Raw genomic sequence first — 25,416 nt, 5'->3', positions numbered from 1 at the left:
ATTACACCATATTAGGATCTACAGCCTATTTTATGAAGTATGACGTCTTGTCGCAATTCTGCGACTTTGGCGCTTAGAGGGTTAAAAAATAACAATTGTTTGATTAAGAGGGAGATGTTACCAGTCTCATTTTGTTGGGTTGTGTGGTTATAACGTCTCGGTTACGGATGTAACCTCGGTTCCCTGATGGAGGGAACGAGACGTTGTGTCGATCCGACAAATGGGGTTCGTCCCTGAGAACCAATCGCTTCCGACTTTTTAGAAAAGGCCAATGAAAATTGGCGAATGAAATTTGCATGCCGGACTCCACCCCCGGATATCCGGGTATAAAAGGGAGACGGCGTGCCTCATTCATTCACCTTAGTTCTGAGGAGCCTGAGACCTCTCACGACTGCTGCAGTGGACAGCACGTGTTGTGGCCAGGAGGACACAACGTCTCGTTCCCTCCATCAGGGAACCGAGGTTACATCCGTAACCGAGACGTTCCCTTTCTGTCGGTCTCTCGACTTTGTGTCGAACCGACAGATGGGGTTCCTATGGAAAACGCCATAACACTGTGCCCTGTCACAATCTCTAGCGAAGCGACGGTGACTGGCCTGGGCGTGTCAGCCGTGAGCGCTACCGCGAAATTGTAACCTACCAGTGGGTAGGTAGGGGGTCCAAGAGCTTTCTTGAAAGGTGGAAAGGCCCCTGCCTTCGGCCTCACAGGCGACGGCCTTGTTTCTCTCAACAGCGAGAAGCCGCCCGGTACCGTAAGGCCACTGGGTAAGCGCTACTTCCTCAAGTGGGAGATGGCGCTACAGAGACCACTTCCTACCGCAGGGAGGAATCTAGTGGAGATACCAACATGGTCTTATCGATAGGGGAGAGCTCATGGGAAGAAAGTGCAGACTGAAGGAGTTAACCGCGAGGTGGAGGTCTACCTAAGGAGGTCATGGGTTACCAAGGTGGGAACCAGCATGAGGATACATCAGACGGAACCGCCCAACTGGGGGTTGCAACGTCTGGTAGCACTAGGTCCGGTTAGAGCTATGTTGAGAATAACTCCGGAGATTCCCGGCCTAAGGGGCAGGGCTGCTCTGCCCAGCCCGCCCGCAGGAGGTGCTTGCTAGTGATGGATGGAGTGCCTGTTCTTCACCCAGTGGGGGAAGAAGGGAGGCTAGTTAGTACGCTGACCCCCTTAGGAAAAAGGGGGGGAAGGTACTGTCATAGGCGTACACCCTACCGGCCGCCAGTCTTGCCTGATGCCTGCAAGACTCGAGCCGATACCGGTTTTACGCGGAGGCTGTAGTACCTCGCGAAGGTAATGGGTGTAGCCCAACCCGCAGCTCTGCATATGTCTGCCAGAGAGGCGCCTCGAGCCAGTGCCCACGAGGAGGCTGTACTCCGTGTGGAGAGAGCTCTCACCCAGTGGGCGTAGGCGATCTTAGGACAGGTACGCCATAGTGACGGCGTCCATGATCCAGTGCGCCAATCTCTGTTTGAGACAGCCCTCCCTGCTGATCTCCAAAACAGACAAAGAGCTGCTCAGAGCTTCTGTGGCTCTGCGTGCTGTCCAAGCAGAGGCGCAATGCGCGTACTGGACACAACACGGATGAGGTTGGGTCTTCCTCCCCGGTGGGGAGCGCCTGTAAGTTCACCACCTGGTGTAGGGGGAGTGGTGTGAACTTTGGGCACATAGCCGGGCCGGGGTCTCAGGATAGCGTGAGAATCACCGGGCCCGAGTTCTAGGCAATCTGTGTACACGGAGAATGCTTTTAGGTCCCCTACCCTCTTGAGCGCCATCCGGAGAGCCGTCTTCATCGTGAGGTGAGAAAGCGCAGCATCTCCGAGGGGCTCCAGGACCGCATCAAGGTCACAAGAGGGTACGGAGCGCGGGTGAGGCGCCTGCACCCCTTAGGAACCAAATGATCAGGTTGTGCTGTCCTAGAGATTACCAGCAACTGAGTCGTGATGAGCGGCAATAGCGGCTCCATACACGTTCAGTGTGGAAGGGGAGAGATTACTCTCGAGTCTCTGGAAGGACCGCACCCACCCGATCAAGCAACTCCGCGGGTCTTCTCTTCGAGAAGAGCACCAGGATGAGAAGAGGCACCACTTATAGGCGTATAGTCGGCTAGTGGCCAGGGCCCTAACCTGAGTAGTGGTCTTAACTACCGCAGGGGGTAGGCCACTCAGGATCTCCTCGTTCCGTCCAGAGGCCAGACATGGAGGTTCCAGAGGTCTTTTCCCCTGGGAAAGCAGCCTTCGTCAGGGGAATCGGCCAGGGGGGAGCTGACGTCAAGAGCATTAGCTCCGAGAACCAAGTCCGGTTGGGCCAGTATGGCGCAACTAGTACACTTGATGCTCCTCTTTCCTGACCTTGCACAGGGTCTGTGCAATGAGGCTCACTGGGGGGAAGACCTACTTCCATTTGTCCAACGGCCAGCTGTGCGCTAGAGCATCCGTGCCGAGGGGGGCCTCGGGCGGGGAGTACCTTAGCGGGCAATGGGTGGTGTCCAGGGAGGTGAAGGGGTCTACCTGAGCCCGCCCGGACTGTACCCAATGAGCTGGCTGCGCGGGGGTGGAGTTGCCACTCTCCGCGAGGCGTCAACTGACGAGAGAGCACATTGGCTGTCTGGTTCAGGTCGCCTGGGATAAATGTGGCTCGCAGGGATCTGCTCACCTGTGGACTCCACAGGAGGAGGCGTCGGGCGAGTCGTGTTAGCTGCCGTAAGCGAACGCCACCCTGGCGGTTAAATACGCTACGGCAGTTGTGCTGTCCGACCGGACCAGCACGTGCTTGGTCTGCACGAGCGGTTGTAACCCCTTCAGTGCGGGTAGCACATCCAACAACTCTAGGCAGTTGATATGCCTGCGCAGGCGGGGGCCCGTCCATCGCCCCGACACTGCGTGCCCGTTGCACATGGCACCCCAACCCTGCAGGGAGGCATCTGTCGACCCTGACGTGTCTCGACCTGCCCGAGAGGGACCCCCGTCCGTAGAAAGGTCATTGAAGACCAAGGGGTTAGGGTGCGTCGGCAGAAAAGCGTAATCACCATCCGCCTGCTGCCGGTGTGCCACGCTCTCCAGGGAACTCGACTCTGTAGCCAGTGTTGGAGCGGTCTCATGTGCATCAACCTGAGGGGTATCACCACCGTCGAGGATGCCATGTACCCAGGAGCCTCCTCCCGCTGACTGCTTGAAAAATTCCAGGCAGTACAACACTGACTGAGCGCAATCGCGCTGTAATGGAGACAGAGTTGAGTTCCATACCAAAAAAGAGTATGCTCTGCACAGAGGAGAGCTTGCTCCTTTTCGGTTGACCTGTGGTCCCAATCGATCTAGGTGCCGAAGCACTAGGTCCCTGTGTGTACATAACAGATCTCACGAGTGTGTCAAATGAGCCAGTCGTCGAGATAGTTTAGTACCCGCACACCTCTCTCCCTGAGGGGAGTGAGGGCGGCTTCCACGATCTTCGTGAAGACTCGTGGGGACAGGGACAGACCGAAGGGGAGGACTCTGTACTAATATGCCTGACCCTCGAAAGCGAACCGTAGGAACGGGCGATGACGAGGGAGAATTGAGACATGAAAGTAAGCGTTCTTCAGGTCGATTGCCATGAATCCATCTTGACATCTGATAGATGCCAGGATGCACTTCTGCGTGAGCATCCTGAACGGCAGCTTGAGTAGGTGCCTGTTCAGGGTGCGCAGATCTAGCGACCCCCGCTCTTTTGGGGACGATGAAGTAGGGCTGTAAAACCCGTTGAACATCACGGCTAGAGGGACGAGCACGATCGCTTCCTCACCAGAGGGGTGGCGACCTCGGCCCGAAGCACGGGGCATCCTTGCCTCTGCTGAGGTTAAGAGGATGCCCCGAAACTTGGGCGGGCGTCTGGGGAGTTGGATTGCGTAGCCGAGACGGACCGTATCCCATAGTCACCGTGACGGTTTGGGAAGCTCTTGTCCAAGACAGGGAGGCTAGGGGTACGTTCTGCTTCATCGACCTCCCGGGGGTGGTTCGATGGCTGGCAGTGCGGATCCCTCGCTGTGGGGGGGCCCCCGGAGAGGAGATCGGCTCTGCTGTTTTACCTGCCTGGCGATGATGTAGCACAACGCACCATCGAATGAGAGTGCTTAGGCTGATGATTATCCTCGACATTGGGTCTTGCCGCAACGTCGAGTTGCCGAACACCGTCGTGTAGAGGGTGAGAGCGGCTGTGATAATACCCAGACGATGATGTGGCACAACGCACCGTCGATTGAGAGTGCTTAGGCTGCTGATTATCCTCGACATTGGGTCTCGCCGTGACGCAACGTCGAGTTGCCGAACACCGTCGTGTAGAGGGTGAGAGCAGCTGTGATAAACGCCCAGAGAGGGAGAAAACTTTTAGAAGTGGGCTGTTGGGACGGTGCAGGAACCGTTGCGGATCGACCACCAGCAATGGAATGGCTGGGGTCGGGCCAGAAGGTATTCTCGATCTCCCTGGGGTCTTCCCACGAGGGCCGCTTTGGCTTCCGCCGCGGCTGCTGACGGGGTGGTGGTCTCCTCTTCAATGTCTCGAAGAGGACCAGGACTGCTGGGAAGCAGACGGTGCATGGGATCTCGGCAGCAAGAGGGCGGTCGAGTCGCGGCTGGGGAGGACATACTTGATATCCTCTGTCTGCTCCCTAACTGTCGAGCTCGACAGTATCACCAAACAGCCCCCCCTTGCGAGATGGGTGCATCGAGAAAGCGGACTTTCTCGGCGTTACTCACCTATGCAAGGTTCAGCCAGAGGTGTCTCTCCTGGACCACAAGTGTGGACATCGCCCGACCCAGGGCCCACGCGATCACCTTGGTTGCCCGAGAGCAAGGTCGGTGATGCCGCGGAGTTCCTGCATAAGCTCTGGGTCGGTCTTACCCTCGTGGAGCTCTCTCCGCGCATTGGCCTGCAGGAAGGCCATAGCGTGTAGAGAGGGGACATCTTGGCTCTCGACACCTCAGATGCCGAAAAGCCTACATGCTTTGGACGGGAGTCTAGGTCGAGCCCCTGGGAGACATCGACGTATCCTCTAGCTGCCCCACCATCGAGGGAAGAAAGGGTGATGGAACTAGTTGACGTGTACGCGCCGAAGGGGGTGTTCCAGGTAGTACTAGGTTCCTCATGCACTTCCAGTGGAACACGGCACTGGGGCGAGTGCGGCTTGGAGCCGCTCTCAAGCCCGATGTACCGTGTATCCAGCCGCGAGCGTTGGGAGAGGCAGTGCGGTGCACCGCAACCCAATGCCGGCGGCCCGGGAAAGCATGGCTGACATTTCGACGTCCGCTTCTTCCTGATCTCAACCCCCGAGGGAGGGAGCTTCAAGGAATCATCGGAGTCTGATGCCAGTAAGTCACCCTTCGATGCTGCAACAGACATCTCATCATCACGTAACGTGTCCGATACGTGATTGAGGAACAAGACGGTGGGACTGTCTCATGGGGAACGGTCAGATGAGCAAGACGAGGTGCGAACGGTCCGCGAGCCAGTGGCTGACGGATTAGCGCTCACAGTAATCCTCATATCACCCTCGCTGCTCACCGTAGTGGGCGGCAGGGCCGTAGTCCTGCCGTCACGGAACGGGAAGCAGACGAGGTGGTGGCTGAGTCCCGTGGGAACACAGCCACCCGTGACGCAACGTCTGAATCGTCAACCGCCCGCAGTGCGGGCAGGACGTATCCACAACATCTGCCCCAGCGTACGGGAAGCAGACATCGTGTCCGTCCCCCTCCTTGATGAGTGTGTTGCACCCACGAGAACAGCGGGACATGCCACGCTGGAGAAATTTGCTCTTTTAGAGAAAAAACTCAAACACTTCTGGAACCGCCGAGACGCCCAGGGGAAGTCGCTGCAGGAAGGGACAGTCCGCTGCACCACGTCGTAGAGCCGGCAGTCTTGTAGTTGAAGCGAAGTCTTTTGATCATGAGCGAAGGCTCCAAAGAACAAAAGGTGAATGAATGAGGCACGCCGTCTCCCTTTTATACCATGATATCTGGGGGGTGGAGTCCGGCATGCAAATTTCATTCGCCAATTTTCATTGGCCTTTTCTAAGAAGTCGGAAGCGATTGGTTCTCAGGGACGAACCCCATCTGTCGTTTCGACACAACGTCGAGAGACCGACAGAAAGGGAAAGGGAGTTTTTGCTTGGGATGTATGTTTGGGGAGTATTGGGGAGGTGTTGCTGAGTTTTTAAACAGTTTTGCATCCACATGACTGGCACTCTAGTAAACATCTCCCCTCCACCATGCAGGGTATATGACACTGACATAATCATTGAAATAATTACATATCTAAATTTTTAAACAAGTAAATGAAAACAGTGTGTGTTGGACTTTCAAATTTATTTAGGCTTTAAATCAGCCTCAATAAGGATATCTTATTTGACTCATTCTCGGGAAAGAGTGGTTGTTTGTCCTTAAGACTGTTCACCACTCTAAACCACTACCACCGTTAAGAGAACAATAATAGATACTTGTGAAACCATGTCATCATGCATCACTGTTGCACTCTTAAAAAAAAATTTGGGTTATTTTCAACCTAGTGTTGGGATGTAAAGCAAATGAACCGTTGGGTAGTAAATTAACCATGCTGTTTTTTCCAACGCAAAGTGCTGGGTTGTTTTAGTGGTCAAATATAAACCAACGGCTGGGTTCATCCCCTTTTGACCCAAAACTGGGAGTGTACATCCTAATTTTCTAAACATGTACAGTATGTTATTAACAGTGTTAATTTCACTGGATAATGATCTTTGTCAAAGTGTTTGTTGCCTTTAAACAAAAGTCATTAGGAAAGTAAAGACATTAAAAAGCCTAGAATTATTTGTTTTCAAATGCTAACAAATATGTCATGTGCATACAATATTAATCTTGGTTTGAGTGAATAGTGGACTGGACAAATGTCATCATTGATCAAATAATGGCTAAACAGGCCTAAAAACATTTCAGCCTTTACTTTACAGGTCTGCTGTTAATCAAAGAAACAAAATAGCTTTTAGCAAAATTAAACATGTACTTTGGAGATCAATGAGAGTAGAATTGAATATATCCTGTATAATAGGAACTAGTGGGTGAGAAATTGGAATACACCATGTTTTTTACCACAACATAATTCTTAGTTTCCTTTGTGTTATTCCACAGTTTTTATGAGTTTGCTATCATTTTAAAATTTGGGGGAAGGTTGTATTTAAGGAAAGGAACAAACAAACAACTTATATGGTCGTATGGGCCGGCAGATAGGTTGTCCAACTATGTGGTTTATTTGTAGTTTGAAGGGCAATCTATCCAGTTGCTATTGTAGATTTTTACACAGCACTTTGGAATACTTGATTTTGACTGGTCAGTCACAACACGCCAAGGTCCTGATAACTACTGCTCAAACTTAACCATGTACTTGACAGGTGCAGTTTAATACTTACAAATAATTTAAATATAAATATATAAAAGAGCCCTGGTTAACCTTCCAGAAAAAAGCATTTTGTGTGACCTTCCATTTTATTTCACATGTTCATTTCTTTATGCTATTTACATTCATGCAAGGAAATCATGCGTGGGCTTAAATTGAAATATTTTGCACCTACTGTATGTAATGTCCAACCTTCATTTCTTTTTTCCTCTGCCACTTGTTCTTACTCTCATTCACTTTACAGATTACTGCTGCTCTCAGTCTTTCTGTTTTTAACTTTTACAGAAGCCAGCTTTTGCAAAAGTGACTTTCTGAAGGTTCTGCACATTAAGAAGTAAATGACAGGATCTAGGCAAACATTAAAAGCGGACAGGAAGAGTGTGGCCTCCTTAATCTGGAGGAGTATGAAGTAGTTGTTTGTGTTACAATTGTTCACTTGGCTGAGTGTGAAGGGCACACGACAAATGTGGTAGGGCACAAAACATATAAAAAACACGGCCAGCAAGCTGAAGATGCTTCGATTTGACCGTCGTCCTGCCTCACTGCTGTCCTGTTGCACCCTTCTGTAGGAGCGGTACACATGACATGCTATAGAGGTGTAGCAAAACATGATCAACAGGAAAGCCACCCAGAAGACTCCGACATTAAAGTGGACAGAAACTTCATGCCAGCGTTGACCCAGTGAACTTTTTAGGGCCATGCAGGAATAATTCTCAGGAATGGGCTGGTTGGTTAATATGGAGTTTGGCAAAATCCAGATGATCATAACACTCCATGCTAAGAGCGCCAGAGCTTTTCCCACCGTGACACGCTGTAGAAAAGCCGATACGCTCGACATGCTGCGGACAATTTTAAAATAACGTTCCAAGCTGATAAGGCTCATAAATATGATTCCAGTGTACATGCTCAGGTAGAAAAGTACAGCAGTGTAGCGGCAAACTATGAGCTTTAACTGTAAGCCACCGTAACCCAGGTCACTCGCCACACGCCAGGGGTATGTGAAGAGCATCAGCATGTCAGCCACCACCATGTTTTTTAGGTAAACCACCAAGACTGAGGAGCTTGGAACTCTGAAGAAGATCCAAGCGGCAAATCCATTGAGTATAAACGCACAAACACAGATGATGGCGTAGAATAAAGGCAAAACCTGCTGTGTGAACACACTGTTGAAATTTATGCAGTTTCTGTCTCCTGCTGTCACATTACTGGAATCCATATCTGCTAAACTACAAAGCTGTTGGAAAATCAGTTTTTTCATCAATCAAACACAGATTATTACAGTAATACAAAACAATCAACACAGCATATTATTACCCATTAAAGAATGTTTATATTACCTCAACATTTTATGTTTTTACCTACCATATTTGCTTACTTTTATTGTTTTTAACAAAGAGTACTTTTAACAATTACGGTAAACAAATTCATCTTAATTCTTGTAGTTTTAATGAAAACATTTTTGGTGAATAAATTGATTATAAACTTAATTAAAAAGAATAACTTACTTGAAGAGCTGAAAAACATGTTTCATAAGAGAGAAACACAGAAGTATTAGGTGCGGGGCAGATAAGCTTCACATGATAATATAGAGGAAGAAGGCATGCTCTGCGTGATAGGCACTAACAGAAAGAGATGTAGTGTGGGCAGACACTTATGCAGTGAGTGTGTGTGTGTGTGAGAGTGTGTGCGTGTGTGTGCGTGCTGTGCGTGCGTGCGTGTGTGTGTGTGTGTGTGCGTGCATTACAGTTTTCTTCTCCCAAAACTCCTCCATCAAAATGAAATGTATGTTACTTGATAGTAACATACGTTTCTTCGAAAAGGCAGGAAGAAATACAAATAAATATAGCTTTAAGCAGCAATTAAAGGGTCAAGCCGACAAAGGGAAGTTATAGCAGACGTCTGATGAAGAATTAAGAAAAGCATTAGACAAAACAAAGCACTTAAAGACCTGCTGAAGCGCCTTGGACGTGCAGCATTATTTGATGTGTTTATGTAATTTCAACTGAAAAATGAAGACAACGTGAGACAAATCGAGTAGGTCCTCCCCTTTAAAAATAACCAATAGCATTTTGTATTCGCCCCAACGGACATGTTTTCAATGTCAGTATCATTCCCTTTCTCCTATAGTGTACTATGCATCATTCAACATGTAGGACGTAATAAATTTGCGAACGAGTGGCTGGTTTCTGGTGCCGTTTTAGCTGCTTTATAGTGAAGGGGGCAGGTCGCTTTGGATGGAAGTGCATTGGATTGGACAAGAAATTTGATGTGAGATTGAAGAAGTGCAGAATGATGTCATGAGATAACATCATGTTATTGTAATTAAAAGTATATTTAATATTTATGTATAACATATATTTAACATACTTCCTATACATTTCTGAGCATGTTTTTAACTTAATTTTAATGAAGTGGGGATATGAACCCTACCTAAAGTATGTATTTAGCTTTATTTTTTGTATGTTCGGTCTTAGCTAAGTTAAGATGAAAGTGGTATTCTCCCATCCGAACAGAGATATCTTCCAGAAAGCATGCAATACATGCTGATAGAGTGTCATCTAGTAGAAAAGAGAGAAAAATCTGGGTATTGTCTGTATAGCACTGGTAAGAGACGCCATGTGCCTAAAGTGCAGTGGTTCTTAATCCTGGTCCTTGCAACCCCCCGCTCTGAATATTTTGAATGCTTCTCTTTTGTTCAATACGACCATATATGAAAGTGCTCTGCGGAGTGAACATCACTGGTTGTGCCATAATTCCAGTTCGAAAGGAGCGAATGTAAGATTCTTTGGGCGTTAAATGCACAAAACATACGCAAATCTCATGATTGCGGTAAAATTACCCTGCACATTTCTGTAGTAAGTTTTGTCTGTGTGTAAAGATGCTGCAGGCAGTCGTGTAGTGCAAATCTGGGCTCTTAAAGTTCAGCTGATATTCTGTGTGCAGGTAGTAGAGAGCATTGAACACTGTCTAGGGACCATATCAACACAGTTCGTTTATGGAGCTCTCTTCCAATGAGCTGGTAATTTGAATCTGGTGTGTAAAACGAGAGACATGCAAAATATGCAGAGAGGGGGGTTGCAAGGACCAGGATTAAGAACCACTGCTATAGTGTATAATAGATCTTAAAGCCACAATATGGAATATTTGGACCGCTAAATGGCGCACTTTCGAAACAACAACAAAAGGCGAAGCTATGACGTTATGTAGGATAGTGGAATCATGGGACATGTCGTTTTGACCTTCCAGAGGCGTATGGAGATCGCCCATCATGTTCACCGACGAGGTAATGAATTAATTTTATTTTATGTCATCGTAATGAATTAGCTTGCAAGAAACGTGGAATGTAATGCTACGTTATCCCGCGACTGATATTGGACTTTGTCCACGTTTTTTGAAAACACGGTTTACTCCATAGGATTATAATGTAAAACAGACGCTAGCAGCTTCGAAAAAGAAGTCAGGTCTGAACACGGCCTAAAGTATGCATGAACTAATATTCCGCTATCATACTGGAAAGCAAGAGCACTTCTTGTTATTAAGCTGTTTACTTTTGTAAGAAACTATGAAAAATAAGTAGTACAGTACAGTATGTCTAGCAGTTGTGAAGTTGGTACATGAGCGCTTTCCCACCATCACGCTGAATCATTCTAAGCACAGTCTGAAACGGTTACAGTTATGTTTCGACATGAGCCTTGTTCGACACGACACGATTACAAACTGTTCTCAGCTCTGAATTTTCAGCACGGTTCTATTGTTCCAATATAGTAATGATGATATTACTATATTGGACACCTACCACCGACACCTTATTGCTCAACACTTACATCCTGTCTAGATAACCTTTGTCCTCTGCTCTCCAGACCAGCTCGCGCCATCCCCTCCTGCCCCTGGCTGTCTGACATCCTCCATGAACAACGGAGTACACTCAGGGCTGCTGAAAGGAAATGGCGCAAGACCTAGGGGACTACCAGTCACTACTCTCCTCTTTTTCTGCTAGTGTTACCACAGCTAAAACGTCTTTCTCTACCACCAAGGTGAGCAATGCACCTAACACTCGGCAGCTTTTCAAGACGTTTAACTCTCTTCTTTGCCCCCCTCCTCCCCCACCCACTTCATCTTTGACCGCGGAGGACTTCGCTGTATTTTTCACTGAGAAAACATCATCCATCAGCGAACAATTCTTAAACCTCAGACCTCGGTACACACCTCCCTCACTTCAAACATTGAACTCTCCTCTTTCACCCCACTGACTGACACTGAAGTCACCAGACTTCTCTCCAGCCACCCCACCACCTGTCCCCTTGACCCAATACCCTCCCATCTCCTTCAGGCCACATCCAGCACACTCGCACCTGCACTCACACATATCATCAACATCTCCTTGCTCACCGGCACCTTTCCATCCACATTCAAACAGGCCCAGGTCACACCCCTACTGAAGAAACCCACATTGGACCCCTCTACTACCAACAGTTACAGACCTGTCTCTCTCCTCCCATTTATTGCAAAAACACTTGAAAGGGCAGCTTTCAACCAGGTGTCGTCCTACCTATCCCAGAACAAACTACTGGTTGACAAGCAGTCTGGCTTCAAAACAAACCACTCCACTGAGACTGCACTGCTATCGATCACAGGAGCACTGCGGCTAGCCAAGGCGGAATCTAAATCCTCGGTCTAGATTCTGCTAGACCTATCTGCAGCGTTTGACACTGTCAATCACCAGATACTGCTAGCAACCCTGTCATCTTTAGGAATCTCAGGCTCTCCTCTCCGCTGGTTCAAATCCTACCTCTCCGGAAGATCCTTCAGGGTGTCATGGAGGGGCTCGCTGTCCACTGCTCACCACATGATCACTGGGGTCCCTCAGGGATCAGTGCTTGGACCGCTGCTTTTTTCCATCTACACGACATCCTTGGGACCCATCATACGGGCACACGGCTTCTCCTATCACTGTTATGCTGACGACACCCAGATCTACATCTCGTTTCACCCAGACGATACCACTGTAGCAGCTCGCATTACAGCCTGCCTAGAGGACACCTCGGCTTGGATGAAAGAACATCACCTCCAATTTCTCGTGACTAAATTATGTTTTTATAAACGCTCACGCATAGGTTGTTGTTAAAACATCACAGGTCAAAGAGCATAGGGTTCACATGACCATAAAACATGGCGGACACAGTATGTCCAGAGTTCTAACCAGGTCCAGAAAATACGATCACATAACCCCAATGTTATCAACCCTTCACTGGTTACCCATTAAGTATCGTATTGACTTTAAAGTTCTTTTAATCACTTATAAAGCCTTAAACGGTTAGCCCCTACATACATAACAGAGCTTCTACCACACTACAACCCATCACGCTCTCTAAGATCTCAAAACTCCAGACTTTTGATAACACCTAGAATAACTAAATCCACCAAAGGGGGTAGAGCTTTCTCATACGTAGCACCTTAACTCTGGAATAGCCTCCCCGATACTATTCGAGGGTCAGACACACTCTCCCAATTTAAATCTAGATTAAAGACACATCTTTTCAGCCAAGCATTCACTAATACATAGCTAATGAACAGCAGCTACGCTAATTATTCTCTTTCTGTTTCTGCCCTCGCCTTGGGATGCCCATCCCGAGGTAGGGAGAGATTCCGCCAGTCCCAGATGAACGTCATATGCCCATCCACAACTAGAGATTACGCCAGCTACATCGGAAAATCCCGTGCCATCCTCCTGCGAGAGCCTGTGGACTGACTGACCATCCAGCTCCATCCAAGGCAATTCCATCACCACCCAAGAAAAAGACGACCATCTGGCCGGCCCAGCTCAGACAATTCCATCCCCAACCGAGAGCAAAGACGGACTACCTGTCACATAAATGCTAAATTTACAATACTTGGTATTTAATGCTAAACTTACATCACACGACAGCAGTTTGAAGTTATGGCTGCACTCAGTGACTTTGATTGGAGGTTGCTGGGTGGGTGTTGTAGGGAGTGGGGGGGCTTGTTGGTTGTGGTTCGGGGCGTTTCATTTGTTGGTACTGTGTGGGTCTGGTCTGGTTGGTCTTGTTTTGTGGTCGATGTCGGACAACAGAGGAATAAAGTTAATTATGCCATTACTACTTTTCCCTGGTTGTTCCTCTGTTGTCTGTTGTTGATCGCGGAATGGGACCGGGTTGGACCTGCACGGTTTCGGCGGGTGGGGCTTCCTGGGTCGCGGCTCGTGGGCTCTCCCTGTTCTTCGTGGACGTTGCTCGGTGGCTTTGGTCGGGGTCACTGAGTGCAGCTATGACACGTCAGAGGAGATCTGGCCCTCCCGGCTGAGCCTGGTTTCTCCCGAGGGTTTTTTTTCTCCATTATTCATCATTGGAGTTTGGGTTCCTCGCCACAGCAGAGCAGTGCAGTGTTGGCTTGCTCACCGGGAGACTGCATTTATTTATTTATTCATTTATTTATTAGATATTATTTATTATAATGATCTTGCTTGGTCTATAAACACCATGCACTGTGCTGTGTTTTACCTTTCTGTGTTTTTCTTATTTGCTCCTGTAAAGCTGCTTTGGAACAATGCACATTGTGAAAAGCGCTATATAAATAAAATTTAATTGAATTGAATTGAATGTCCGAAATGTATTCATACTACACCCACTCATACTATATAGAACATACTGTTTTATCGGCCGATAGGTAGGTACTTATTTAAATTCAGTACGTACTGTCACATTATGCGATTTCGGACACAGCGATGGATTTATCCAGAGAACTAACAACTCCCTCTGGTTGATCTCACTTCCACCGCCAATTAGGCATGTAATGGAATGCTGTGTGATACAAGCGCATGACGAAGAAGGTAATCCAAAAGGGTATCTTTTAATAAATCCAAAAGAAGAACAACACAAGTACACGTAACACAATCAAAACCAGACAAAGAACTGATGAAAACACAGGGCTTAAATACAGAGGGGAACATAATCAGGCAGAACAGAAACAGGTGTGGGACTAATTAACAACTATGGAAACTAATTACTGAACACAGACAAATGGAAACATAGAAGAAAACCAGAAGAAAACATAACAGAATATAACTCTGACAATCTACACTATGCCCTAATAATAACTATAACTGAATGGCATGGAGTCACCATCTCATTTCCTACACAGCTTCACTTTGTTGAAGTGTACCACCCCCCAGGGCTGCTTATAACTTCCGCAAAAAAGCTCGATTTGCTACTTTATTCATTCTGTAAGGATGGCAGGCCCCTCTTTGGAGACATCAGCATTCACCAGGACAAACCCTATGTTGCAGACTTCCAAACTTTACGGTCTACATTTGACCTCCAGCCCCTGGCTTTCTGATGTTTTCTGCGAACACCAGTCTAAACTCAGGCCTGCTGAAAGAACATAGCACAAAACTAAAGATACAGATGATCTCAGTGACTATTAGTCATTAGTCTCCTTTCTCTGCAATTGTCCACAGTGTTAAAACCTCTAACCACACCAGCAATATATCTGACAGACCCTTTAAAACCTTTCACTTCCTCCTCTCATCTTCAGCCACTTCCTGTTTAACGCTACTTTTCTTTTTCTTTGTGCTTAGTGAAGCTTAGTCTCTTAACTTCTCCAGCCAGCCTACTACCTTCCCCCCTTTCACCCAATTTCCTCACATCTCATACAGGCCAAAATAAACACACTCACACCATCAATCACACTAATAATCATCTCCTAGCTACTCACTGATATTTTCCCTACTACATTTAAGCAGGCTCTGACTATTCCACTGCTTATGAAAGCTTATAACGGACCCTTCAATTGCTGATAACTACAGACCCTCTTACTCTTCCCATTTATGGTGAAAATGCTTAAACAAGCTGCCAGTAGCGTTCCTCAGGGATCAGTGTGTGGAACGTTACTTAAAAAAAGTAAGTAGTTATAGTTACTAGTTACTTCTCACAAATAGTAATTGAGTTAGTAACAGAGTTACAACATTATAAACATAACTAATTACCAGGGAATGTAACTATTGTGTTACCTTTAAAAAATGTTCAAATATGTAAAATAACTTGGATGAACAAAATATTAAATATGTTAAATGAATGAAGTGGAAACTAAATAGAATAAATTATTTGTATAAAACGTTGTACACTAATTTAATTTTGCTCTGGGTCAATGTGAGAGACACCTATTAAATTAAATGTTTTATATATCAATATATTACAGTATTATTGTAAATATTACATTTACATTTAGTCATTTAGCAGACGCTTTTATCCAAAGCGACTTACAAAGAGTTTAAGGAGCAATAAGCGATATGTCATACAGGAGCAATAATGCAACAGGTGCCAATACAAAGTTACTAGTTTCAGCAAAAGCTAGACCACTACCTGTTGAGAGAAAGAGAGAGGGTTAGTGTTTCTTTTTTCATTTGTCTGTCAAGTATTCACAAAAGAGGTGGTTTTTAAGTAGTTTTTTGAATATTGTGAGAGATGTGGTTGACCGGACCAAATGAAGAATGTTCCGCCAGGAAGGAGTTGTGAATGAGAATGAGCGGGAAAGCGATTTACTATCCTTATGGGAAGGCAGTACAAGACGCCACTGGTTTACTGAATGCAGGGATCTTGATGGGGTGTAGGAGGATGTGAAAGTACGTCGGTGCAGATCCAGTGATAGTCCTGTAGGTCTTTTACAGGACGAGGTGGTGGCTGAGTCCCGTGGGAACACAGCCACCCGTGACGCAACGTCTGAATCGTCAACCGCCTGCAGTGCGGGCAGGACGTATCCACAAGGGCTGCCCCAGCGTACTGGAAGCAGACCTCGTGTCCGTCCCCCTCCTCGATGAGTGTGTTGCACCCACGAGAACAGCGGGACATGCCACACTGGAGAAATTTGCTCTTTTAGAAGTCTCGAACACATCCGAGACGTCCAGGGGAAGTCGCCGCAGGAAGGGACAGTCCGCTGCACCACGTCGTAGAACCGGCAGTCTTGTAGTTGCTATCTTGTAGCAAAGTCTGTTGATCATGAGCGAAGACTCCGAAGAACAAAAGATGAATGAATGAGGCACGCTGTCTTCCTTTTATACCCGGATATCTGGGGGCGGAGTCCGGGATGCAAATTTCATTGGCCTTTTCTAAGAAGTCGGAAGCGATTGGTTCTCAAGGACGAACCCCATCTTTCGGCTCGACACAACGTCGAGAGGCCTACAGAAAGGGAACCCAGAGTTTCCCTCATTTCAGGGTTAATATACTCAGAGTTTTCACTAAACCTCCTTTCTGAAATGGGCCCCAGGACAGCAAACACAAAGGCATTAAATAGGGAAACTACAAGGGATAATAACAATGGTCAGGTGTGGGGAATCAGACACTGGCAGGAAGCTAACGAGGGGTCAAGAGACGAGACAGGAGAACACATGGCACGCCAAAACAAACAATGCCATGTGCTGTGCTGCAGAGAAGCCCACGAGTTTCTGTGCAGACACTAGCCAGGTTTCCATCCAAAGTTGCGAATTTAGCTTATGCACAAAATTGGAATATCGCATAAAACATTTGCGAATAAGCACTGTTTCCAACCAACTAGTCAACTGTCACTTCCTAATAAACTGCCACTAAATATCATTAAGAAAAGTAAGAGGAGCCACTGAATATAAACATGTTCATATATAGTAATACTTGCGCAAGCAGACCATTACGAAACACAATAAATGCGGTGCTTTTGTGGGTGCTTTGGGAAACATAGTTGTGACAGTTCTAAGAGTTGATGACTTTGCTCAGGCATTTAAGAATGACCATAACAACATTTCTGATGCGGTGTATAACAAGATCAGTACTCTGGTTAGTCCGGTTACGCCGTGCAGTTGTGGAGGAATTTATTCGGCAAATGCATTTCCATCTCCAATTATTCGCATTAACCCTTTTTCACAAAAATTAAAAACCACCTCAAATGAGCGTAAAAACTTTTTTGCGAATTAGGGGTTTTTAATTCGAAATTTAGCATTTCCATCACTCGTTTCGGATGTGAAACTTCAATATTCGAATAAAACCAGAGTGATGGAAACGTCTTGGTTACGGATGTAACCTCGGTTCCCTGATGGAGGGAACGAGATGTTGTGTCGAACCGAGAGAATGGGGTTTGTCTTGAGAACCTATCATCTTCTGAGTATTTAGAAAAGGCCAATGAAAATTGGTGAATGAAATTTGCATGCCGGGCTCCTCCCCGGATGTCCGGGTATAAGAGGGAAGCCGGCTTACTCATTCATTCACCTTTGGTCTGAGGAGCCTAAAGCATCCTCCCCCGACCGCTGGGGTGGGCGGCCAGTGTTGTGGCATGAGGGACACAACGTCTCGTTCCCTCCATCAGGGAACTGAGGTTACATCCGTAACCAAGACGTTCCCTTTCTGTCGGTCTCTCGACGTTGTGTCGAACCGACAGAATGGGGTTCCTTTGGAAAACGCCACAGCACTGAGCCGTGTCACAATCTCTGCGGAGTGACGTTGACTGGTCTGGGCGAGTCAGACGAACACGCTAACGCGAAATTATGACCTTCCAGTGGAGAGGAAGGGGGACCCAGAGCTTTCCACAAAAAGTTGGGAAGCCCCCTAACGCCGGCCGTCACGGGCGGAGGCCTAATTCTCTAAATGGCGAGAAGCCGCCCGGCACGGTACGGGCCACTGGGTAAGCATTATTCCCCCTGGGGGAAAAACGCTGCAGAGGCCACTACCTACCATAGGGAGGAATTAGTGGAGACACCACATGGTCTCACCATCAGGGGAGAACTCATGGGAAGAAAGTGCGGACTGCAGGAGTTAACCGCAAGGTGGGAGTCCACCTGGGGAGGTCATGGGTTGCCAAGGTGGGAACCATTCATGAGGATACATCAGACGGAACAGCCCACGGAGGGGGGGTTACCACGTCTGGAGCACTACGTCTGGTTAGAGCTTTGTGGGAGATAACTGAACTGTTCCCTGACCTACGGGGGCAGGCCTGCTCTGCCCAGCCTGTCCCCTGGAAGGGTGCTTAGTGATGGATGGAATGCCTGTTCTTTACCCGAGGGGAAAGAAGTGAGGCGGGATCGCCACTGCTCCCCCCGAAGGGGGAAGGGCTTCCGCAGGCGTACGCCCAACGGCTGCCGGTCCTACCTGTTGCCCTGCAGGACGCGGGCTGACACTGGTTCAACTCGGAAGTTGTAGAACCTCACGAAGGTATTGGGCGTAGCCCAACCCGCAGCTCTGCAGATGTCTGCCAGAGAGGCGCCCTGAGCCAGTGCCCACGAGGAGGCGACAGCCCAAGTGGAGTGCGCCTTAACTCCTAAGGGATGGTATGCCAAGGATATGGCATCCACGATCCAGTGCGCCAGTCTCTGTTTGGAGACTGCTCTCCCCTTCTGCTGACCTCCAAAACAGACAAAGAGCTGCTCAGAGCTTCTGAAGCCCTGCGTGCGGTCCAAGTAGAGGCGCAGTGCGCGTACTGGACACAACACGGATGGGGTTGGCTCTTCCTCCCCAGTGGGGAGCGCCTGCAAGTTCACCACCTGGTCCCGGAAGGGAGTGGTGGGAACCTAGGGCACGTAGCCGGGCCGTGGTCTCAGGATAACGTGAGAGTCTCCAGGCCCGAATTCTAGGCAACCCGAGGACACAGAGAATGCTTGTAGGTCCCCTACCCTCTTGAATGAGGCGAGCGTTACCAGGAGGGCCGTCTTTATCAACAGGCGAGAAAGATCGGCCTCTCCTAGGGGCTCGAAGGGGGGCCTCTGGAGGCCCTCCAGGACCACTTCGAGGTCCCAACAGGGTACGGGGCGTGGGCGAGGCGGATTCAACCATCTCACGCCCCTCAGGAACCTGGTGACCAGGTCATGCTGCCCTAGAGACTTAACAGCAACTGGGTCGTGATGTGCGGCTATAGCGGCAACATACACTTTCAGTGTGGAAGGGGAGAGGTTCTTCTCAAGTCTCTCCTGGAGAAAGGACAGTACGTACCTGATCGAGCATCTCTGCGGGTCTTCTCCGTGAGAAGAGCACCAAGACGAGAAGATGCACCACTTGAAGGCATACAGTGTCCTAGTGGCTGGGGCCCTAGCCTGTGTGAGGGTCTCTACCACTGCCGGGGGTAGGTCGCTCAGGATCTCCTCGTCCCATCCAGGGGCCAGACATGGAGGTTCCAGAGGTCTGGCCTGGGATGCCAAAACGTGCCCTTCCCCTGAGAAAGGAGGTCCTTCCTCAAGGGAATCGGCTAGAACCAAGTCCGGTTGGGCCAATAGGGCGCAACTAGTAGCACTTGATGCTCCTCTTCCCTGACCTTGCACAGGGTCTGTGCAATGAGGCTCACTGGGGGGAAGGCGTACTTCCTCTTGTCAGCTGTGCGCAAGGGCATCCGTACCAAGGGGAGCATCGGACAGGGAGTACCAAAGCGGACAATGGGTGGAGTCCGGGGAGGCAAACAGGTCCACCTGCACCCGGCCGAACTGCTCCCATCTTCAGCGCAAGTAGCACAGCCCACAACTCTAGGCAGTTGATATGCCAACGCAGGCAGGGGCCCGTCCACCGCCCCGCCACTGCGTGCCCGTTGCACACAGCACCCCAGCCCTGAAGGGAGGCATCCGTCGTTACCACGACGTGCCTTGATACCTGCCCTAGGGGGACCCCTCCCGTAGGAAGGCCATAGACGACCAAGGGGTCAGGGTGCGCCAGCAGAAGGACGTGATGACCATACGCCTGCTGCCGGTGTGCCACGCTCTCCAAGGAACCCGACTCTGTAGCCAGTGTTGGAGCGGTCGCATGTCCATCAACCCGAGGGGGACCACCCCCACCGAGGATGCCATGTGCCCCAGGAGCCTCTGAAATTGTTTCAGGGAGACCTCCGGCTGCCTGAAGTGCTTCAGGCAGCGTAACACTGACCGGGCACGCTCTGTAGTCAGTCGTGCTGTCATGGAGACAGAGTCGAGTTCCATACCGAGAAATGAGATGCTCTGCACGGGGGAGAGCCTGCTCTTTTCCCAGTTGACCTGCAGCCCCAACCGATCTAGGTGCCGGAGCACCAGATCCCTGTGTGTACACAACAGATCTCGCGAGTGAGCCGAGATGAGCCAGTCGTCGAGATAGTTGAGTACCCGCACACCTTCTTCCCTGAGGGGAAGAAGGGCGGCCTCCACGACCTTCGTAAAGACACGTGGAGACAGGGACAGACCGAAGGGGAGGACCCTGTACTGATATGCCTGTCCCTCGAACGCGAACCGCAGGAACGGCCGGTGTCAAGGGAGGATCGAGACATGAAAGTACGCATCCTTCAGGTCGATTGCCATGAACCAGTCCTGACGCCTGACTGACGCCAGGATGCGCTTCTGCGTGACCATCCTGAAAGGCAGCTTGTGTAGGTGCCTGTTCAGAACACGCAAATCCAAGATAGGGCGCAACCCCCCGCCTTTCTTGGGGACAATGAAGTACGGGCTGTAGAACCCGCTGAACATCTCGGCCGGTGGGACGGGCTCGATCGCTCCCTTCACCAGAAGGGAGGCGACCTCCGCCCGAAGTACGGGGGCATCCCTGCCTCTGACTGAGGTAAAAAGGACGCCCCGGAGCTTGGGCGGACGTGTAGCGAACTGAATCGCGTAGCCGAGACGGATCGTCTTCCTCAGCCAGCCTGACAGTCTTGGAAGCTGAGACCAGGCTCCCAGAAACTGTGACAGGGGGACTAGAGGTTTGATCTGCTTCATCGCCCCCGCGGAGGGTGGTTCGATGGCTAGCAGTATGGATTCCTTGCCGGGGGAGGACCCCCGGGGAGGAGATCTGCTCTGCTGTTTTTCCTGCCTGGCGATTGTCCGGCTCGACGCACTGTCTGTCTGAGAGTGCTGAAGGCTGGTGTTTATACTCGACATTGTGCTTCGCCGTGACGCAACGTCGAGTTGCCGTCCACCGTCGACCAGAGGGTGGGAACGGCTGTGAAAACCCAGAGAGAGAGGAAACTCTTTTTGTGAGGAAGTGGGCGCTGGCCCCCCAGGGGGAACCAGCTGATGGTAGGACGGGGCAGGAACCGTCCCTATCCGACCCAGCGATGTGGTGGCTGGAATCGGGCCCGGTGGTAGTCTCAATCTCCCTGGGGTCTCTCCGTCAGGGCCGCTTCTGCTTCCGCGACGGCTGCTGACGGGGAGGCGGTTTCCTCTGTGACATCCTTTTCCCGGAGGCAGCCTGAGAAGGGGGCGCTGGAGCCGGAACCGGAGTAGAAGAGGGCCGAGGCTGCTGGGAAGCAGACGCCGCTCGGGATCTCCAAGGCCTGACGGCGGCCGAGTCACGGCATGGCAGAATGTGCCTGATAGCCTCCGTCTGCTTCTTCACCGTCGAGAACTGCTGAGAGAAATTCTCAACGGTGTCACCAAACAGCCCTCCCTGCGAGATGGGGGCGTCGAGAAAGCGAATCTTCTCGGCGTCCCGCATCTGCGCAAGGTTGAGCCAGAGGTGCCTCTCTTGGACCACCATGGTGGACATCGCCCGACCCAAGGCCCGTGCCGTCACCTTAGTCGCCCGTAGAGCGAGATCGGTGGCGGTATGGAGTTCCTGCATTACCGTTGGGTCGGTCTTGCCCTCGTGGAGCTCCTTCAACGCCTTGGCCTGATGGACCTGCAGGATGGCCATGGCGTGGAGGGAGGAGGCGGCCTGACCCACAGTCGTGTAAGCCTTTGACACCAGCGATGCTGAAAACTTACACGCCTTGGATGGGAGTCTAGGCCGAGCCCTCCAGGTGGCCGCTGTCTGAGGGCACATGTGCACCGCGACAGCACGCTCCACCTGGGGGATCTCGACATAGCCCCTGGCCGCCCCACCATCGAGGGAAGTAAGGGCGACTGAGCCTTTCTGATTGGAACGAGCCGTGAGGGGCACGTTCCAAGTCTTACTCAGCTCATCATGCACCTCTGGGAAGAACGGGACCGGCGCTGGGCGCGGCTCGGAGCCACGCTCAGACCCCAGGTACCACGTATCCAACCGCGAGCGCTGGGGTAAAGGCGGTGCTGTGCACTGCAGCCCAATGCTCGCGGCGGCCCGGAAGAGCATGGTTGACATCTCAACGTCCGCTTCTTCCTGGGCTCGACCCCCCGGGGGAGGGAGCTCCGAGGAATCATAGGGGTCGGATGCCAAGAGGTCGCCCTCCGATGCTACGATCGACATCTCATTTTCGTCACGCACTTCCGAGTACGTGGCGGAGGAACAAGACGGGGTAGGACCGTCTTTTAAGGAATGGTCAGACGAGCGAGACGGGGCGTGAACGGTCCGTGAGCCTGTGGCTGGCGGTCTAACGTTCACGGTGATCCCCATATCACCCCCGGTGTTAACCGAAACGGGCGGCAGGGCCGTAGTCACTGCCGTCACGGATCGGGTAACAGACGAGGTGGTGGCTTTATCCATAAAGAATACCTCCACCCGTGACCGCAATGTCTGGATAGGCATCTTCCCGCAGTGCGGGCATGATGTATCCACGAAGGCTGCCTCAGCGTGCCTGAGACCCAAACACCTGAGACAGACATCGTGTCCATCCCCTTCCTCAATGAGCGCGTCGCACCCAAGAGAACAGTGGGACATGCCACGCTGGAGAAATTTGCTCTTTTAGAAAAAAGGAAATATTGCTCAGACACTTCTGGAACTGCCGAGACGCCCAGGGGAAAGTCGCTGCAGGAAGGGACCGTCCGCTGCACCATGTCGTAGATTCCAGCAGGATAGGACCAGCGAAGATCTGGAAGATCAGCGAAGATCTGGAAGTGCTCATCAGATGCTTAGGCTCTGAAGAACAAAAGGTGAATGAATGAGCACTCCGGCTTCCCTCTTATACCCGGACATCCGGGGAGGAGCCCGGCATGCAAATTTCATTCGCCAATTTTCATTGGCCTTTTCTAAATACTCAGAAGATGATAGGTTCTCAAGACAAACCCCATTCTGTCGGTTCGACACAACGTCGAGAGACCGACAGAAAGGGAAACCACTTTATTAAACAAAGTTATTATTTATAGCATTATGTGCAATATGCTTTAGGCCCTAAGGGTTTTTCATTCGATCTGCGTGATCTAATTCCGAAATGGTTACAAAATCTAAATGCAAAAAACTTTTCTCAAACTTTGTTTTAAAAACGATAAATTTCTTTTTAAACTCACATTTTTGTACATCATATTATGGAAAAATTATTATACCGTGCCTTTTCTATTGCAGTTATGTTGCAAAAATACTGGCTAATTTTTACTTCGCAGCATTCCTTTATATTTTTTCATTAAGGCTGTGTAAATTCGCACCGAACAAGCCTGAACAATTTGCTTTTATTTGTTTTCGTATGACATTTTATATATAGCTTATATTTAGCTTAATCTCATTGGGCTATAGCTTACCTTGCGTTCTTGTGCCTCATTCCTCTTCATTGTTATGCATTTACCAATAAAAAATATAAATAAAAAAGTTTGTTTTAAAATTGACGTCTTTGTCATTTGCAAAAGGCAACAATATATGCTACCAGGGGCGTAGCCAGAACTTTTTTTAGAGGTGGCCAGGTAAGACCCAGTGATTTTATTAGGGTGACCAAAAAATGCTTACAGACAGAAATTCTTTAACTTCTACTGTAATTTACACCAATTCTTCATTACACATAGTTTGCTGATCAAAAACATACACAAAGAACGTAAAGTAAACAATTTATTTGCAATGCTTTCATGTGCTTACATTATTTTAAAATAATTTACTAGCTATTATTTGCAGTAAGTTAGCATTTTTTATAGAAAATAAACATAGCAGTACCCCCAACTTAAACTTTCGTGAAAATGTAATTAATGAGTGAAATCCAGTTAAACAAGACCGATTTTACTGACCTGACCCTTTTGCTCGCGATGAACTTCCATGGTACACAGACAGTACCTGTCACGAAGCGGTTAGCAGCTGTTCAGCTATAGCGCTCAGACTGTTTGCGTCAGTGCGTCCGCATATGACATCATATTAACGCAAGAGTAATGTTCTCGCGTTACTTTCAGTGCATATGCTAAATGATCTGCGCAGCACTCCGTAAACTCCGACACACATCTTAAAACTGCTTCGCACAACAGAGGTGGCCAGATAGGTGGCCATCCATCATTCAGGGGTAGCCGTGGCCACCCATGGCCACCATGTAGCTACGCCCCTTTATGCTATACAATATTAACCAAAAAAAGAGAGATTATTTAGCCCTATTTGGCACTAAATAAAGGAAGGCAGTTATAATAACAAATTGTGCTATTTAGCCACCTAAAAACACCGCAAGGAAATATCTTTTACCGTGATCAACCCGATTTTCACGACAATAAAAAAAAATTCACATAACATTACATTGCAGTTTATTACGTCACATATTTTTACGGGATCTTCACTGGAGGTGTGTGAACGCACGCACAGATTCCAGGAAATCACTGGCAGTGTGAATGAACAAAATCGAATCATCCCGGGACAAATTCCTGGACACATTTTCTCAGACACACACCACGTAGCCGCAGTGGCTCAACTAGCCTCCGAGTCCGTTCGCGTCTAATGGATGCTTGAAATGAGATGCACAAGAAAGTAGTCCTACCATCAACAGCATTTTAAAGACGATAACATGACAAACGTTGAAATTAAACATTTGAACAATGTCCTGTGGTATAAGCAGAATAATTGACTCTGGTCCGTTCAATTACTCCGCTTCCTGTAGTGGAAGTGTCGTGTTCGTGTCACATTACCACCTCGGGGTGTGCATTAACTTTCGAATATTTGGACGGCCTTTCGTCAATTATTCCTTACTTATTGTTGTTGTTGTTGTTGTTATTATAATTGTTAGGCTATATGTTTTTAATGTAGGCCACACTGTGGTATAGTCTGACAGTCTCTACTTTAAAGGAGAGTTAGAATTAGAATTGAATTATGCATAATATGACAAGTTTTTACTACACTGGCAGCCATGATAGAAATGGCTATTCTAGCTGGACACAATAGCTTTGACACGTGCTAGCAATGCCTCTTAGAAGCTAAGAAAACGCTGATTTAAATGATATA

At 49.0% G+C, this 25,416-nt stretch overlaps 2 protein-coding genes across 2 annotated transcripts in view; both read right to left on the bottom strand.

The window, feature by feature from the left end:
• The window catches only part of LOC130564893 (P2Y purinoceptor 14-like), a 28,496-nt gene extending 19,534 nt beyond the window's left edge, over positions 1–8,962 (bottom strand). The window contains exon 1 of the mRNA XM_057351334.1: positions 8,911–8,962. The gene's annotated coding sequence lies outside the window, so the exon portion shown is untranslated. The remainder of the gene's footprint in view (positions 1–8,910) is intronic.
• On the bottom strand, positions 7,644–8,621 carry LOC130565207 (P2Y purinoceptor 14-like). Its single transcript, XM_057351791.1, has one exon. It carries the CDS (start codon positions 8,619–8,621, stop codon positions 7,644–7,646), a length of 978 nt encoding a protein of 325 aa, XP_057207774.1.
• Positions 8,963–25,416: the final 16,454 nt, after the last annotated feature.

Source organism: Triplophysa rosa, linkage group LG14 (genome assembly GCF_024868665.1).
Source record: "Triplophysa rosa linkage group LG14, Trosa_1v2, whole genome shotgun sequence".
In the NCBI taxonomy this organism is placed as follows: domain Eukaryota; kingdom Metazoa; phylum Chordata; class Actinopteri; order Cypriniformes; family Nemacheilidae; genus Triplophysa; species Triplophysa rosa.
Note: the sequence above shows the minus strand (reverse complement) of the source record. Positions and strands in the feature narration are given on the sequence as shown.